The sequence below is a fragment of the Thamnophis elegans genome, chromosome 7 (genome assembly GCF_009769535.1).
Source record: "Thamnophis elegans isolate rThaEle1 chromosome 7, rThaEle1.pri, whole genome shotgun sequence".
Taxonomy (NCBI): domain Eukaryota; kingdom Metazoa; phylum Chordata; class Lepidosauria; order Squamata; family Colubridae; genus Thamnophis; species Thamnophis elegans.
Genome location: NC_045547.1, coordinates 54,072,166 through 54,086,389, shown reverse-complemented (window position 1 = coordinate 54,086,389; position 14,224 = coordinate 54,072,166). Strand labels below are relative to the sequence as shown.

Genomic DNA, 14,224 nt, shown 5'->3' with positions numbered 1-14,224 from the left:
CTTCAGAGATAAGAGTAATCAGATTCTTGAAATTAAGAAAACCTAGAGCATGTGTTTGGTTTCTGTGTAAATGACCGTGAGCTCAATTTAGGCACTGTACTGTACATAAATATCTTGTTTAAAAAGTGCTAGGAGCCATTAGTAAGCCTACTGACTTGTAAATTTGCTCATCTCCTGCATATATTGTACACCATCCAACCCCCTCTCCAAGGTAAATGGGCAGTTAAGAAACATGAAATATAAATAAATTCTTATAGTCATGCATTTCAAACATTGTGTTTTCTCTAACTGTAAATAATAACCTACTAATCAAATAATTTCTTTTCCATGTCAGATTAATTTTGTCCAATTGTCAGTTTGGGGATTTATAGGTAAAGGTTCTCCTCGTACATATGTGCTAGTTGTTCCTGACTCTAGGGGGTGGTGCTCAAGAGCCAGCATTGTCCAAAGATGTCTCCGTGGTCATGTGGCCGGCATGACTAAATATTGAAGGTGCATGGAACGCTGTTATCTTCCAACCAAAGGTGATCCCTATTTTCCTAATTGCATCTTTACATGCTTTCAAATTGTTACGTTGGCAGAAGCTGGGACAAGTAATGGGAACTCACTCTGTTACGTGGCGCTAGGGATTCAAACCGCTGAGCTGTCAACCTTTCTGATCGACAAGCTCAGTGTCTTAGTCACTAAGCCACCGTATCCCTAGGGGATTTATAGTTTAACATATTTAGAAGATATTAGGTTGGGAAAACTGATTTAGAGCAAGTTTGTCAACCTCTGCTTCGCTGCTGCTTTTTGGCTGCAATTGAAACGGGTAGGGGGGCATGGTATTTGGGAGGGGAATCATTCTGTGCTGGAGGACTGTTTGATTAGGGAGTTATTCTCACCACCTCTTTGCGCATGCGGAAGGAAGGGAGTTTCCCGCCAAGGCCAACTGTCTAGCATTCCATCCTGATGATGATTTTCGAAGATGTCTCCCACCTGACAGTTGGGTGAATTATGATTGGACTATGGACTGGGGTACCAAGGGGAGGGGATTGAATCTTGTATTTATATCTATTGCTTTCGCGCCTTTTTATTCAGAATCAACTTTGCTTTGCTTCTTTTCGTTTGTAGCCGTAAAAGTACACTTAATTCTGAAATATGGACTTGAGTGGTTTTTTTTCTTGGTTATTAAATGAAGGGGTAGTGACATTAAGCTGAATCCCACCTCACATCCATCCCAGAGTGAAAACTTCTGAGGGGGGTGCAACCAAGGAAAAAAAATGTCCCTCCACGACAGTGATCAAGAGGAGGATATGAGAGCAGCTGCAGCTCCTACATTAACGGAATTATTGGCTGACCTGCAAGTGGAAGAACCGACTGTTCGACCCAGATGGACTTGGGGAGTGGGACAGAAAGAGGAAACTGAAGAACCGTTAGCTGGGATTACGGTGAGGAGACCAAAGAAACCAGCAGCTGAATGGCGGGGTCCTGAAGAGGAGGATTTCATGATGGCCCAAGCCATGAAGCTCCTCGAAGGAGCGTGGGAAAAATTCCAGACTCGAGAGAGTGGGGGTGACAAAGAACTGGAGGGAGAACTGGGAAAAAAGGTACACATTGCCTAGTTTTAAGGAGGCTGGGGGGCCGAGGAATCAGGGGGATGTGCACAAGATGACCCAGAGCCGACCCCACCTCTGGCGGCTAGAGACATTCCAAGAAGGGGAGGGGAGGGGAGGCCTCGCCGACGCCAAATGGCTAAGGTCCCTCCTCTCAGCATGAAATATGCCGGGGACCCCAAAGAACTCAGGTTGTTTTTAATTCAGGTCTGGAATTATATGCAAATATATGGACCTGACCTGAATTCAGATGAAGCTAAAGTAAGAATCGTATTAATGGCTCTGGAGAAGAAGGCAGCTGAATGGATGGTCAGATTACATAATAATGATTCCCCCCTCCTAAGAAACTTTAACGGGTTTATGGCAGCTTTGAGAAAACACTTTGATGACCCTCTCACCAAGCGTCGGACTAGAATTAAATTTAGACAGGGCAAAAGGACTGTGGCTGAGTATGTGCAGGAATTCCAGGAATTGACAGCTTATATGAGAGGATGGTCTGAAGAGGCCTTACTAGATCGTTTTGCAGATGGCTTGAACAAAGAAGTTTACCAGCAATGTGTAAACAGAAGACTCCCCCCCCCCCATTTAGAACCTTGGTATGAGGCAGCAGCAGATGTTGAAATTGATTTAGCCAGACTTCATTACAAGGGAGAAGGAGAAACTGAGGATTCCCCACCTCCCGCCAAATCCCCACCTCCCGCCAAATCCCCCCTCCCAAAGATGCAAAAAGGGGGAAGGGGAGGATTCACGGGCAAACCCAAGCCTCCCGTCTGCTTCCGCTGTGGGAAGGAGGGGCACGTGCTGTAAATTGCCGAGTCAAGATGAGCCACACCGCTCCGCCCCCCCCCCCCCAGAGAGAGAAAAATCCAGAGAAGCCTCCCAGCAAGAAGAGGGAACCTGTTTTGATGGGGGAGGAGATTTCTCAATGCTTTGGCCCGGAGGAAGGAGGGAGCGGAAGCCCCAGTTCGTCTGACAACAGTGACTATGAGGACACGGACCGCTGGGTAAGTTCCCGTTCGGGGCCCATGCTTGTCCCAGTTGAACTTAGAGTGCCCTCTGCTGGCACGCAAGAGAAACTTCTTGCTCTTTTAGACTCTGGTTGCTCACGTTGCATTATAAGCCCAGAAATAGTTGAAAAAATGGGATTGAAGCTGAAAACTTTGAAAATCCCAATTGCATTTTGCCAATTAGATAGCTCTATTGCGGGGGGAAGTCCTGCTCATTTTGCTACTGAACCCATTGAAATGTGGATGGGGACCCATCAGGAAATGATAACTTTTATTGTAGCCCCAGGAATGGACCAGCCCCTTATATTAGGACTCCCCTGGCTCCGTAAATGGAACCCATGTATAAACTGGAGAGATGGGTGGTTACGCATTCGGTCGGCCACACCCCCTGATGAGAGAATGGAGGACCCAGAGCCGGATAAGGCTGGCCCCAAACTGGCGGCCAGAGGGCAAGAAAGAATTGAGGGGGAGGAGAGAATCCCAAAGGAATACTGGGACCTGAAAGATGTTTTCAGTGAGAAATCTTCTGATAATATGATTATATGGCATGTGACAGATTGAATTATTATTGTAGTTATCAAAAAGTATTTTTCCTCATCTAAACAAATCAATGTGCTTAAAACCATTGGAAAAAGTTATTGTGATCTTATACTCACTCTGAATTAAATTTAATTGAATCTCTGGTAGTATTACATACTTCTGTATGTGATTATAGGCATTACCTGCAAACTAAAATAAGACATGTTAATGCCATACTGAGATAAATGGAAATCAATTGAATGATGTATATATAATACTTTTAATAGGGATTTTAGTACATTTGGTTTTTCTGAATTATTCATCTTCAAAGTTATATAGTTTAAAATTAAGCACATTTAAATTCATGTTTCCTATCTGAGTATATAGTCATTTGTTAATTCATATGTTTCCAATCTGAATATAGAATCATTTACATCTGCATTTCTAAATGAGGTGGCTGTTTAACAATTAGTACTTTCCTTTTTTCTACAGCTCAATCAACAACTCTGCTTGAACCATGAACCTACATAGTGTATTCTTAAATAAATCATTCAATGTTGAGGAATTAAATACTTTTTGCACATAGTTGTACTTTAAAAGCGTATCATAATGAGATATTCTAAAAAAGGAAAGTTAGCAAGTATAATAAGTGTAACTATTTTAAAGCCATCCATTCCTGATGAAGCAGGAATTTCAAGAACTTGGGGTACATTGGAGATGCTGGTAAATGGATTTCCGTGACAAAGAATGAAATGGTGAATTACAAATGAGCCCTTCTTTATAGCTAGCATGCTAAATTGGTGTGCAAAGCTGAAGAAAGAGAACAATAACTGCCTCCTGACTCTGGGCTGGTGAGCAGTCCTCACAGCAAATGTTAGTATTGTGTGAGTAGGTTTTTTTTTTTTTTGTCTTTCTATAAAGTCCTAATGAGCTCCTTGGGTGAGAGTGAAACAAGTTGCTTTTTCACACTGTGCTCCAGACTCTTAAGCTTCACAGGGTTGAGCCTAAAGAAAGAACAAAGGTCCATGAGGTCCAGCTTAATAGACCTTAAATTAACACAACAGCAAGAATGTCACCAAATGCAAAGTTAGGGCATGATATAAATTGTCTATTTGTTACACTTAATACCATACAAAGATTACACAGGGATAGTACTAAATCATTGTCACCACTGGAGGATTTTGGAAACCTAAATCTCCCCCCCCACCAAATCTCATACATTTGCCTTTAATTGTCATTAATTATAATTTTGCTTATGCATTATGGGTGTGTGTGTGCATGTGTACAGACCAATGAGAATCCATTATTGCTATTTTCCTGTAAAATTGCCATAATGTCTGCTTCAGGATATTTTTATACAAATGAAATGAAAGCCTGACTGGCCTTGTTATCTAGATAGCTTAAGCAAAGTACACTGTGGATTTCAAAATGCATAGTATGAAAATCCATCATCATCCTTTATGGATTTTGACTAGGATCCTTTATTTGGAAAGTCTCTAAAAACGAATGTAAACAACACATGCAAGAAAGTGATTGACAACAGTAAATTATATTAATTGACTAGCTGAATACCAATGCTTCACTACAAAACTATGTGATGGGGCTTGATAATTTGACACTTAAAGCTTGAAAATTAATGACTAGTTTAAAAAGTGACTGTATTATTTCATTAGAGACAGCAAGCTAAGTTTCTGATACAGATGAAGACATTATTGTAAGTGTAACAACAATGAAATAGATGGCCTTAAGCCCTTTAATCCCAGTAGCAACCGTGGCTGTTTTGTCTATGTAGCCAGAGTAATAAGTTGCATAGCATAGACTTTCAATTCATCCCTCAGATGGACCACCCCCTAAACAACATTTCTGGTTTTGCTCTCTGGCTGGAGAATGACCAGGCTGTCAGGTGAACTGAACCTGGAGCATGCTGCATAGAACTGGCCATGGGAAAAAGAGTCACTCATCAGATGCACACAAGCCACTTTCAAAGTCTGTCCCTGTGCCTTATTGATGGTGATGGCATACAATCTTAACGGGAAATTGTAGACATTTGAACTCAAAGTGGTAGTCTGATGGGATCACAGGAATTCAGGATATGAAAACAGTGTCTCCCTGTTAAAATTGTGGTTTCAATTATGTGTTTGTACAGAGTCTTCACCTGAAGCATGATGCCATTGCACAGTGTTGGAGGGAGCTGTTGACTGAGTCATTTGTTGGAGTGAGAATAGCTCTTTCCCTCAGCCATGAACCACAATCCACTCCAGATTGATGAATGTTGGGGTATATTCTGTCAGTCAAGCTGATCAGATCTCTCACAACGTGGCAAAGGTTACTCAAAGTAGTTATTATTCTTTCCTCTTCCAAAAGCATGCCATCACCAATATCAAGTAATAATTTAGAAATGTTGTGCCCTCAAATCATGTTGAATGTGGACACGCATGATAACTGTCAAGGTCAGGACTTGTTGCCAAGCTGTGTGAGCACCCGAAAAATGTGGCATGGCCTTATTTTCAGGACATGTCATATTTTCGGGAAAACATGGTAGCATTCTTCACCATCACACTCCATTATCCTGTAGCTGTAAAAGGCAGCAGCACACAGAGTCTTCTTTAGAGGAACCTTGGTGTTTGGGTCGCACTGACATATATTGATGTAATAGTCATCTTCTCCAAGCAGAACATCAGAGGGTATTGGAGAGCATCATAGGCACAGTGCATCTCACTGATTCATAACAACCTATTGTCTCTGCTGTGGAGAACAATATCTTGCTTCTCCAAATCCTGGCTGACAATGAGAACAGCCACTTCTGTAGTTGTGACCTCGACCCTCTCCAGAAGGCTTCCTATTGGCATTAATCACCACTTGGAAGTCCTTGTGGCCCTTAGGAACAGAATCAACAGCAGCCTTAATTTCCAGAATATACTTGTAGTGTTCACGCAGCAACCTCTGCAGTTGGCAACCATTTGTAAATTAATGACTGAGTCCACAATGGATGTCCCTCTCATTGTCATCATCACCAACAAAGTATATCTGGAGAAATGAAGGCTGCTGCTGAGGCCTGCCATGATACTCCCTATCCTGTGGTAGATCTGCCCCTGCACTTTGAATGTTGGCATAAATTTTCTGTTCTTCACCTCTCTGGCTTCAAAATATATCATTTGGAAGCACCCATGATACTTCTGGACAGCAGAAAGAAAGTGCTTTGCCGTTGGATGCTGGTGGGTGAGAAGGCTGTGTAAAGCTTCAGGGTAGAGCTGAAGGGAAAGGGGTGAACTTTACCACCATTGCAGCACATCCTGGGACTCTCATCCTGCCACTTTAGAGCACAGCATCAGGCACAGGGTAACCGCAGTCCAAGATCAACAACCTTGCCCCTGGAGTAATCAATCTGAGGTTCATATTTAAAACTAGACAAATACTTATTAGTCCAAGCATTGATCTCATTTGTGACTGATTAATGTAGGGGTTATTAGATGTATACTTTTTATAGCCTGTCTACTGACTCAGGTATGAGTTTGGTGATATTTGTGTGCAGTTTCCCTTACTTGTGTTTTCCTAATTGCATCTGTAAATCTCTTTTTGCGTTTTTTGCCTCTTTTCCCTTTAAATGGTGTTACAGTAGACGGAACAGATTCGTCTGAACTAAAAATAAGGGGGAGAATCTGCCTCTGCCTACCTGGGTGTGGCTTACCTCAACTGTTCTGTAGTAAAGCTGATGGCTGCTGTGAAAGTAAAACTGAAACCCCTCTTTTGAGGCAGGGAGGGGGAGTAGAACTCCTTAGCATCAGAGTGTGGAACATATTTCTTTTCAGGTGGGGAGGAGGTATAGAACTTCTTTGCATCAGAGCGTGTTAATAATAATTTAGGAAATACTAATGCTCTGATGGTCATTTTGAAAAATCCTTTCTTAGTGAGCACCTAGTAGCCAAGAAGAACATACGTGGCATACGAGCCTTGAGATAAAGTTCAAAAGAAATCCATTCATTTATTAAGATCAATATTTTGGCATATTCTTCTGAGGAGCCGAAACTGATTTCCACCTATTGGCATCTGAACTTTACCCCTGTATCCCCTCCCTTCGGTCTGTATATAAATCACATCCAACAATAAAGTGCTGCGGCAGGCTATGAACGTGCGCATTTCACATGCTAGCTGTAGAAATATGAAACCAGACTCTGGCCAAAGGTATGCATGGCATTCTCCTCCCTTTTCTCTCTTTTTTATGTCAACTTGATAATAGTCATGGAAATGCTTTACAAGTTGACATCTGGCTCCCCTCACTTCCCAAAAGCGACCTGTGTGGGGAAAAAACAATTTGAGTACAGGTATATAATTTAGGAATGTGTCCCTCCCCCAGGATTGCTTGGATTTTCTGAGTAGAATTTTGCTATAAGGATATTTCTACTTTTTACCCAAGATGCCTCTGATAAGAGGTAGCCCTTCCACTTGATTAAGTATTGGAGTTGTCTCCTGTGCCACCTCGAATCAAGGACTCATTTTTTCATTTATTTCATTTATTTGGGATTTATAGGCCGCCCTTTTCCCTGAGGGGACTCAGGGCGGCTTACATTCATAGGAAAAGGGGGGTGCAATACAGAGACATAAACAATATGTGAATAAAATAAACAGTAAAAACACAACTTTCATTCAACACTCAACACTCGGGTGGGGCGGATTAGAAACTTATCCCCAGGCCTGACGGGATAGCCAGGTCTTAAGGGCTGTGCGGAAGGTCTGGACGGTGGTGAGGGTGCGAATCTCGACGGGGAGGTCGTTCCACAGGGTCGGAGCTGCTACTGAAAAGGCTCTCCTCCGCGTAGTCGCCAGTCGGCATTGACTGGCGGATGGGATTCGGAGGAGGCCCAATCTGTGCGATCTAATTGGTCGGAGGGAGGTAATCGGCAGGAGGCGGTCTCTCAAGTACTCAGATCCACTACCATGGAGGGCTTTATAGGTGGTAAGTAATACCCTGAAGCGCACCTGGAGATCAACAGGTAGCCAGTGCAGCTCGCGGAGGATAGGTGTTATGTGGGCGAACCGCGGTGCGCCCACTATCACTCGCGCGGCTGCATTCTGGACTAACTGCAGTCGCCGAATGCACTTCAAGGGCAGCCCCATGTAGAGCACATTGCAGTATTCCAGCCTAGAGATCACAAGGGCTCGAGTGACTGTTGCGAGGGCCTCCTGGTTCAGGTAGGGTCGCAACTGGCGGACCAGGCGGACCTGGGCAAATGCCCCCCTGGTCACAGCCAACAAATGATGGTCGAAAGTCAGCTGTGGGTCCAGGAGGACTCCCAAGTTGCGAACCCTATCTGAGGGGTGTAAAATTTGACCCCCCAGCCTGAGCGATGGAACACTGGCCAAATTGTTGGGAGGGAAACACAACAGCCACTCGGTCTTGTCTGGGTTGAGTACCAGTTTGTTAGCACTCATCCAGTTCTTAACGGCCTCAAGGCCCCGGTTCATCACGTCCACTGCTTCATTGAGTTGGCACGGGGCGGACAGATACAATTGAGTATCGTCCGCGTATTGATGGTATTTTATCCCATGCCTCCGAATGATCTCGCCCAGCGGTTTCATGTATATGTTAAATAGTAGGGGGGATAAGACCGAACCTTGCGGCACCCCATAGGTTAGGGGCCTCAGGGACGATCTCTGCCCCCCGACCAACACCGACTGCGACCTGTCTGAGAGGTAGGAGGAGAACCACTGCAAAACAGTGCCTCCCACCCCCACCTCCCGCAGTCGTCGCAGAAGGATACCATGGTCGATGGTATCGAAAGCCGCCGAGAGGTCAAGGAGAACCAGGATGGACGCATGGCCTCCATCTCTGGCTCTCCAGAGATCATCAGTCAATGCGACCAAAGCGGTTTCTGTGCTGTAACCAGGTCTGAAGCCGGACTGGAAGGGGTCAAGGTAACTAGCTTCCTCCAAGGACCGTTGAAGCTGGAAGGCCACCACCTTCTCGACAACCTTCCCAACAAAGGGGAGGTTGGAGACTGGATGGTAATTGTTAAAAACGGCTGGATCCAAGGATGGTTTCTTCAGGAGGGGTCTCACCACCGCCGTTTTAAGCGTGGCGGGGAAGTGCCCCTCCCGAAGGGAGGCGGTCACGACCGCCTGGATCCAGCCGCGTGTCACCTCGCTGCTGTTGGCAACCAGCCAGGAGGGACACGGGTCCAGTATACAGGTGGAGGCACTCACAGCTCGTATGGCCTTGTCCACATCCCCAGAGGCAACATCCTGAAACTCATCCCAGAGATGGTTTGCCAAGTAATCCCCTTGTGACTCGGCTGGATCTGCAGAGGTGGAGTCCAAGTCCGACCGAAACCGAGCAACTTTGTCCGCTAAGAACTGGGCATACTCCTCAGCCTTACCCTGTAGGGGGTCCCCCACGTCCCTCCTATCTAGGAGGGAGTGGGTAATCCTAAACAGGGCGGCTGGGCGGGACTCAGCGGACGCAACCAAGGTGGCAATATGTGTTCTTTTAGCTGCCCTCAATGCCCTGATGTATTCCTTGGTGCATGTTGTCAGAAGTGCTCGGTTCGATTCGGACTTATCGGACCTCCACAAGTGCTCTAGGCGTCTCCTCCGGCGCTTCTTCTCCCGGAGCTCCTCGGTGAACCAAGGAGGCCTCCGGGATCCGCCGACCCGGAGGGGCCGTAGTGGCGCAATCCGGTCGAGAGACTCCGATGCCGCCGAGTACCAGGCAGCAACCAGAGTCTCCGCCGAACTGTGGGCGAGAGTATCAGGAATAACCCCAAGCTCCGTCTGGAACCTCAAGGGGACCATAAGTCGCCTGGGGCGGAACCACCTGGTCGGTTCCTCCTCCCTACGGTGGGGGTTTGGCCTCCGGAAGTCAAGCCTCAGTAGGCAGTGGTCTGACCACGACAGGGGTATGATCTCATTACCCCTCAGACCAAGATCACAAATCCACTGCTCCAAGAGGAATACGAGGTCGAGCATGTGACCCGCTGAGTGGGTTGGGTCCCGAATTACCTGGGTCAAGCCCATGGCTGTCATGGAAGCCATGAACTCCTGCGCTCCGTCAGAGTGTTCACCGAGCGAAGGCAAATTAAAGTCCCCCAGAACCATAAGCCTGGGGAACTCAATTGCCAGCTCGGCTACTGACTCGAGGAGCGAGGGGAGGGCTGCTGCAACGCAGTTGGGAGGCAGGTACGTTAGCAGCAGACCCACTTGACCCTTGAGGTCCAACTTCACCAGCAGGGACTCACACCCGACAAGCTCCGGAGCAGGGATCCTACGAGGTGCTAAAGACTCCCGGATAACAATAGCCACACCGCCACCCCTTCCCTGGGCTCTCGGCTGATGATGCACCTGAAATCCTTCTGGGCACATCTCTATGAGGGGGACTCCTCCCTCTGGGCCCAGCCAGGTTTCAGTAATACATGCCAGGTCTGCCCTCTCGTCAAAAATTAAGTCCCGGACGAGGGGAGCCTTGTGAACAACAGACGTGGCATTTAGCAACAACAGCCTGAGACCAGGGTCCTGACTACTCGCGCCATCTGGCCTCGGAGTGGGACTCATAGGGCCGGAAGGAGGGATCTCTGTGATGTAGCGAGCCCTCCTTCCCCGGTAATGGCCAGCCCTAAAGTCCCCGCCATATCTGCCCCTCCCTGTTACAACCGCAATGCTCCGACCCACTCCCGTGGCAGTAGTCCCCCCAACCACCCCGGTGACCCCCGCATTCCCCAGCAGGCCCTCCGAGTCAGGCATATTCATTCACTCACACAAGCACTCATTGAACTTCATAAAGGGTTTGGCCCCCTATGACCACAGGGCCCGGGGGCTCCCAGGGTAGTGGTCTCAGAGTGGATCTGATCACGGGTTTTAAGAGGCTACTATGAAACGCCAGGTGTATCTTCCCCAGCAGTCAAGACAGTTTCAATTGCACTGTGACTGGATTGATTATCTTTACTATGGGGAATGGTCCCATAAACTTTGGCCCCAGTTTCTTGCTAGGCAGTTATAATCTCAAATATTTCATGGAGAGGTAAACCTTTTCTCCCACCCAGAATGGCTGTTGCGGAGCCCAGTGTTTATCTGCCTGTTTCTTATAAGTTTGTGCCGCTTTAGCCAGTGCTTTTTTGACATTTTCCCAGGTTGCTTTCAGCATCGACATCCAATCAATCAAGCTGACTGTGGAGGGGGGATCCCTTGGATATTCAGGCATTGGGAAGAAGTCCATACCGCTCACCACTTTGAATGGCGTGAGTCCTGTGTTACTGTGAACAGCATTATTGTACGTGACCTCAGCAAAAGATAAAAGGTCTGCCTAATTGGACTGCTGATAGCACCTCAGGTACTGCTCTACCATGGCATTCAGTCTCTCTGCTACCGCATTGGTGCTCGGATGAAAAGCTGTACTAAGACCCTGAGATGACCCAATAGAAGAGGTACCCAATAGTACCTCTTCGAGGTACTCCATGCAGTTGGTAGATATGCTTCACGAACAGTTTAGCCAGCTTGTGAGCCGAGGGTAGTCCACTGTAGGGTATGAAGTGTGCCTGTTTGGAGAACAGGTCCATTACAGTCCAAACCACCGTGTTTCCCCCACTTTTTGGCAACTCTACTATAAAGTCCATTGCAATCTCCTCCCACAGCCTTGTTGGCTCTGCTACTGTTTGCAGTAGCACATCCCAGATACCATGCCCACACCCACTCTGTTTCTATGGCAGCCGATAGCAAGTAAGCGAGGCAGAGGCTGACATCTCCCCACCAAGACGGGGGGCCCGCGCTAAGTTTCAGCTTACTTACCTGAAGGAGGCAGCAATAGCAGCAGGGAAGGCAAGTGAGGTGAGGATCAGGTCAGCTAGCGAGTGACAACACGAGAGCCAAATGGGAAAAGAGGTAAGCATAGCAGTATACATAGGCTCTCAGAGGCAGGGTGATCGGCAAACCAGCAAGTCAGTGAGCGACGGGCAGGTAGACAGGCGGGGCAAGCATTGTGCAGATGGGTGGGGTGAGCAAGCGGCAACCGTGTGGGCGGGGGGAGCAAGCATGGGCAGGCTAGGGGAGGGAGCGTTCCGGTACAGTGTCTCCAGAAGAACAGGTACGGGAAGGCATGTTAAATTTCACCAACTGGTACACCTGTACTGGTGAATATCAGCTGAAACCCACCCCTGCTTTCAACGCTTTTTCTGGTTCTTTAGTACCTTTTAGTGTTGAACATGCATCTTTCAGCATTTCAAGTTTTTCTTCAAACATCCCACATTCCATGTTCAAATTTAACAAATTTAACAAAATTTTAATACTTTATATTTATCACATTTAATTGAGTCTCTTTCTTATTTCCAAATTTTCAGCTGTAGTATTTATTTATTTATTTATTTATTTATTTATTTATTTATTAGACTTATATACCGCTTCATAGGGCTTTCAGCCCTCTCTAAGCGGTTTACAGATTTTTTAGCAAATTGAGTCAGCAACTTGCCCCCACAGTCTGAGTCCTCATTTCACCCACCTCGGAAGGATGGAAGGCTGAGTCGACCTTGAGCCGGTGAGATTTGAACCGCTGAAATGCAGATCACAGTCAGCTGAAGTGGCCTGCAGTACTGCACCCTAACCACTGCACCACCTCGGCTCATCCAGTCCCAAAGTAAATCCAGTATCCAGTCCCAAAGTAAATCAGTCTATTTCAAAGCTTTTAATTTTCTTTCTCCCTCGTTGTAAAACAAAGTCAAAACAACCAAGACAAGCTGTACACTCCTTAGAGCTTTTCCACTTGTCTTTTCTGTGCTCTGTGCTCAAGGTTAAAATTTTCAATTCTTTTCTTGCCAGATGTTGTTGCACTCTCTTCGCTCCAGTAGATGGCGTTTACGCTCTCCCAATCAATCAAATCAGTAAATTGACGATATTTTCAAGAGTCCAAAAGTTCCAAATCAATTCAAATATAGATCTTTCTATTTTCTCTCTGCCTTTCCTTCTCCCTCCTTTTTTTTGATGTTTAATCCAAGTATTTTAGCCACAAACTTCTTGGGCGGTCACCTTTTCCCCCCTCCTCCTCTTCCCTTCCTCCCATTTCCAAACGCCACATAGCCACTGTTTTAAATTGCCAAAGATTTTTTAAAGTTCCAAATTAAAGATTTTTTACCTTTGGGTTGGCCAGCCTTCTTCCCAGTCTCCACACTCCCATCTGTTCACTGCTCCTCCTCTAAACTTGATCCCAATTGCCCCAACTTCAGAATGGTCATTGAAATATGGCTGCCACACCCGCTGCCAGACTAGAGAGCTTGTTTTGGACCTGCCGAGGAGCTTGCCTTGTTCCTCGCGGTCACAGAAATGCCCCTCTTTTTTCACCAAACCTTCAGGATGGATTCTGGCCCAAAGGGCCTCCTGACAACAGTTCACCAGCTGGGGTTTTTGCAAGCCCCCTCGGAGGTCACTATTTCCCTGCCATTCTGCCGCAGCACTTCCAGGTTCTCTCCTTTACCTCCCCTTCAAGGACGCTATCACCCCAAAGTGTTTTCCGGCAGTGGTTACCAGCTGGATTTCACAGGGCTCAGTCGAGCCTGCTATTTCCCAGCTGTTCTCGCTGCAACCTGGAAGTCTCCACCATTTCTTTTCTTAAAAAAGCTTCCTGGGTTGATACCCAAAGGAGCAGCTTCGGAGAGAGCCTTGTTTTATATTTATTCCAAACTCTTAGTATGGCATGTCTAAAAAATAGTTATTAAAATCAATATTAACTTTACTTTTATCATACCATAAGTAGCCGTGCCATCCCAGATTGTGAAGACATGTCTGTGAGGGTGCTAAATGGCCATAACTCCAAGGACTAGTCATAATCACTATTCTTTCAGTTCCATCATAACTTTAAATAATGACTGAACAAATGGTCATAAGTCAAGGACTACATGCATCTCTAACTTAAATATTGTTTGGTACGAGTGTATATGTATATTGACAATATTCTTCCAGTCATTATTGTTTAATACTTCTACTTACTGTTTTGTATTGCCATCTAAAACATGGAAACACCATGAATACTTAAAAGGCTGATACCGTGTTTCCCCAAAATAGGAGCCGGTCTTATTTTCTTTTGACCCCTGAAAAAAACAGTAAGGGCTTATTTTCAAGGATGTCTTA

The 14,224-nt window shown here is 46.0% G+C and overlaps 1 protein-coding gene across 1 annotated transcript in view; it reads left to right on the top strand.

Annotated features, from left to right (window-relative positions):
• The first annotated feature begins 1,262 nt into the window (after window positions 1-1,262).
• Window positions 1,263-14,224, top strand: part of ANO6 (anoctamin 6) — a 136,488-nt gene continuing 123,526 nt past the window's right edge. The window contains exons 1-2 of the mRNA XM_032221836.1: window positions 1,263-1,589; window positions 11,242-11,349. Coding sequence (XP_032077727.1) covers window positions 1,263-1,589; window positions 11,242-11,349 — 435 coding nt within the window. The remainder of the gene's footprint in view (window positions 1,590-11,241; window positions 11,350-14,224) is intronic.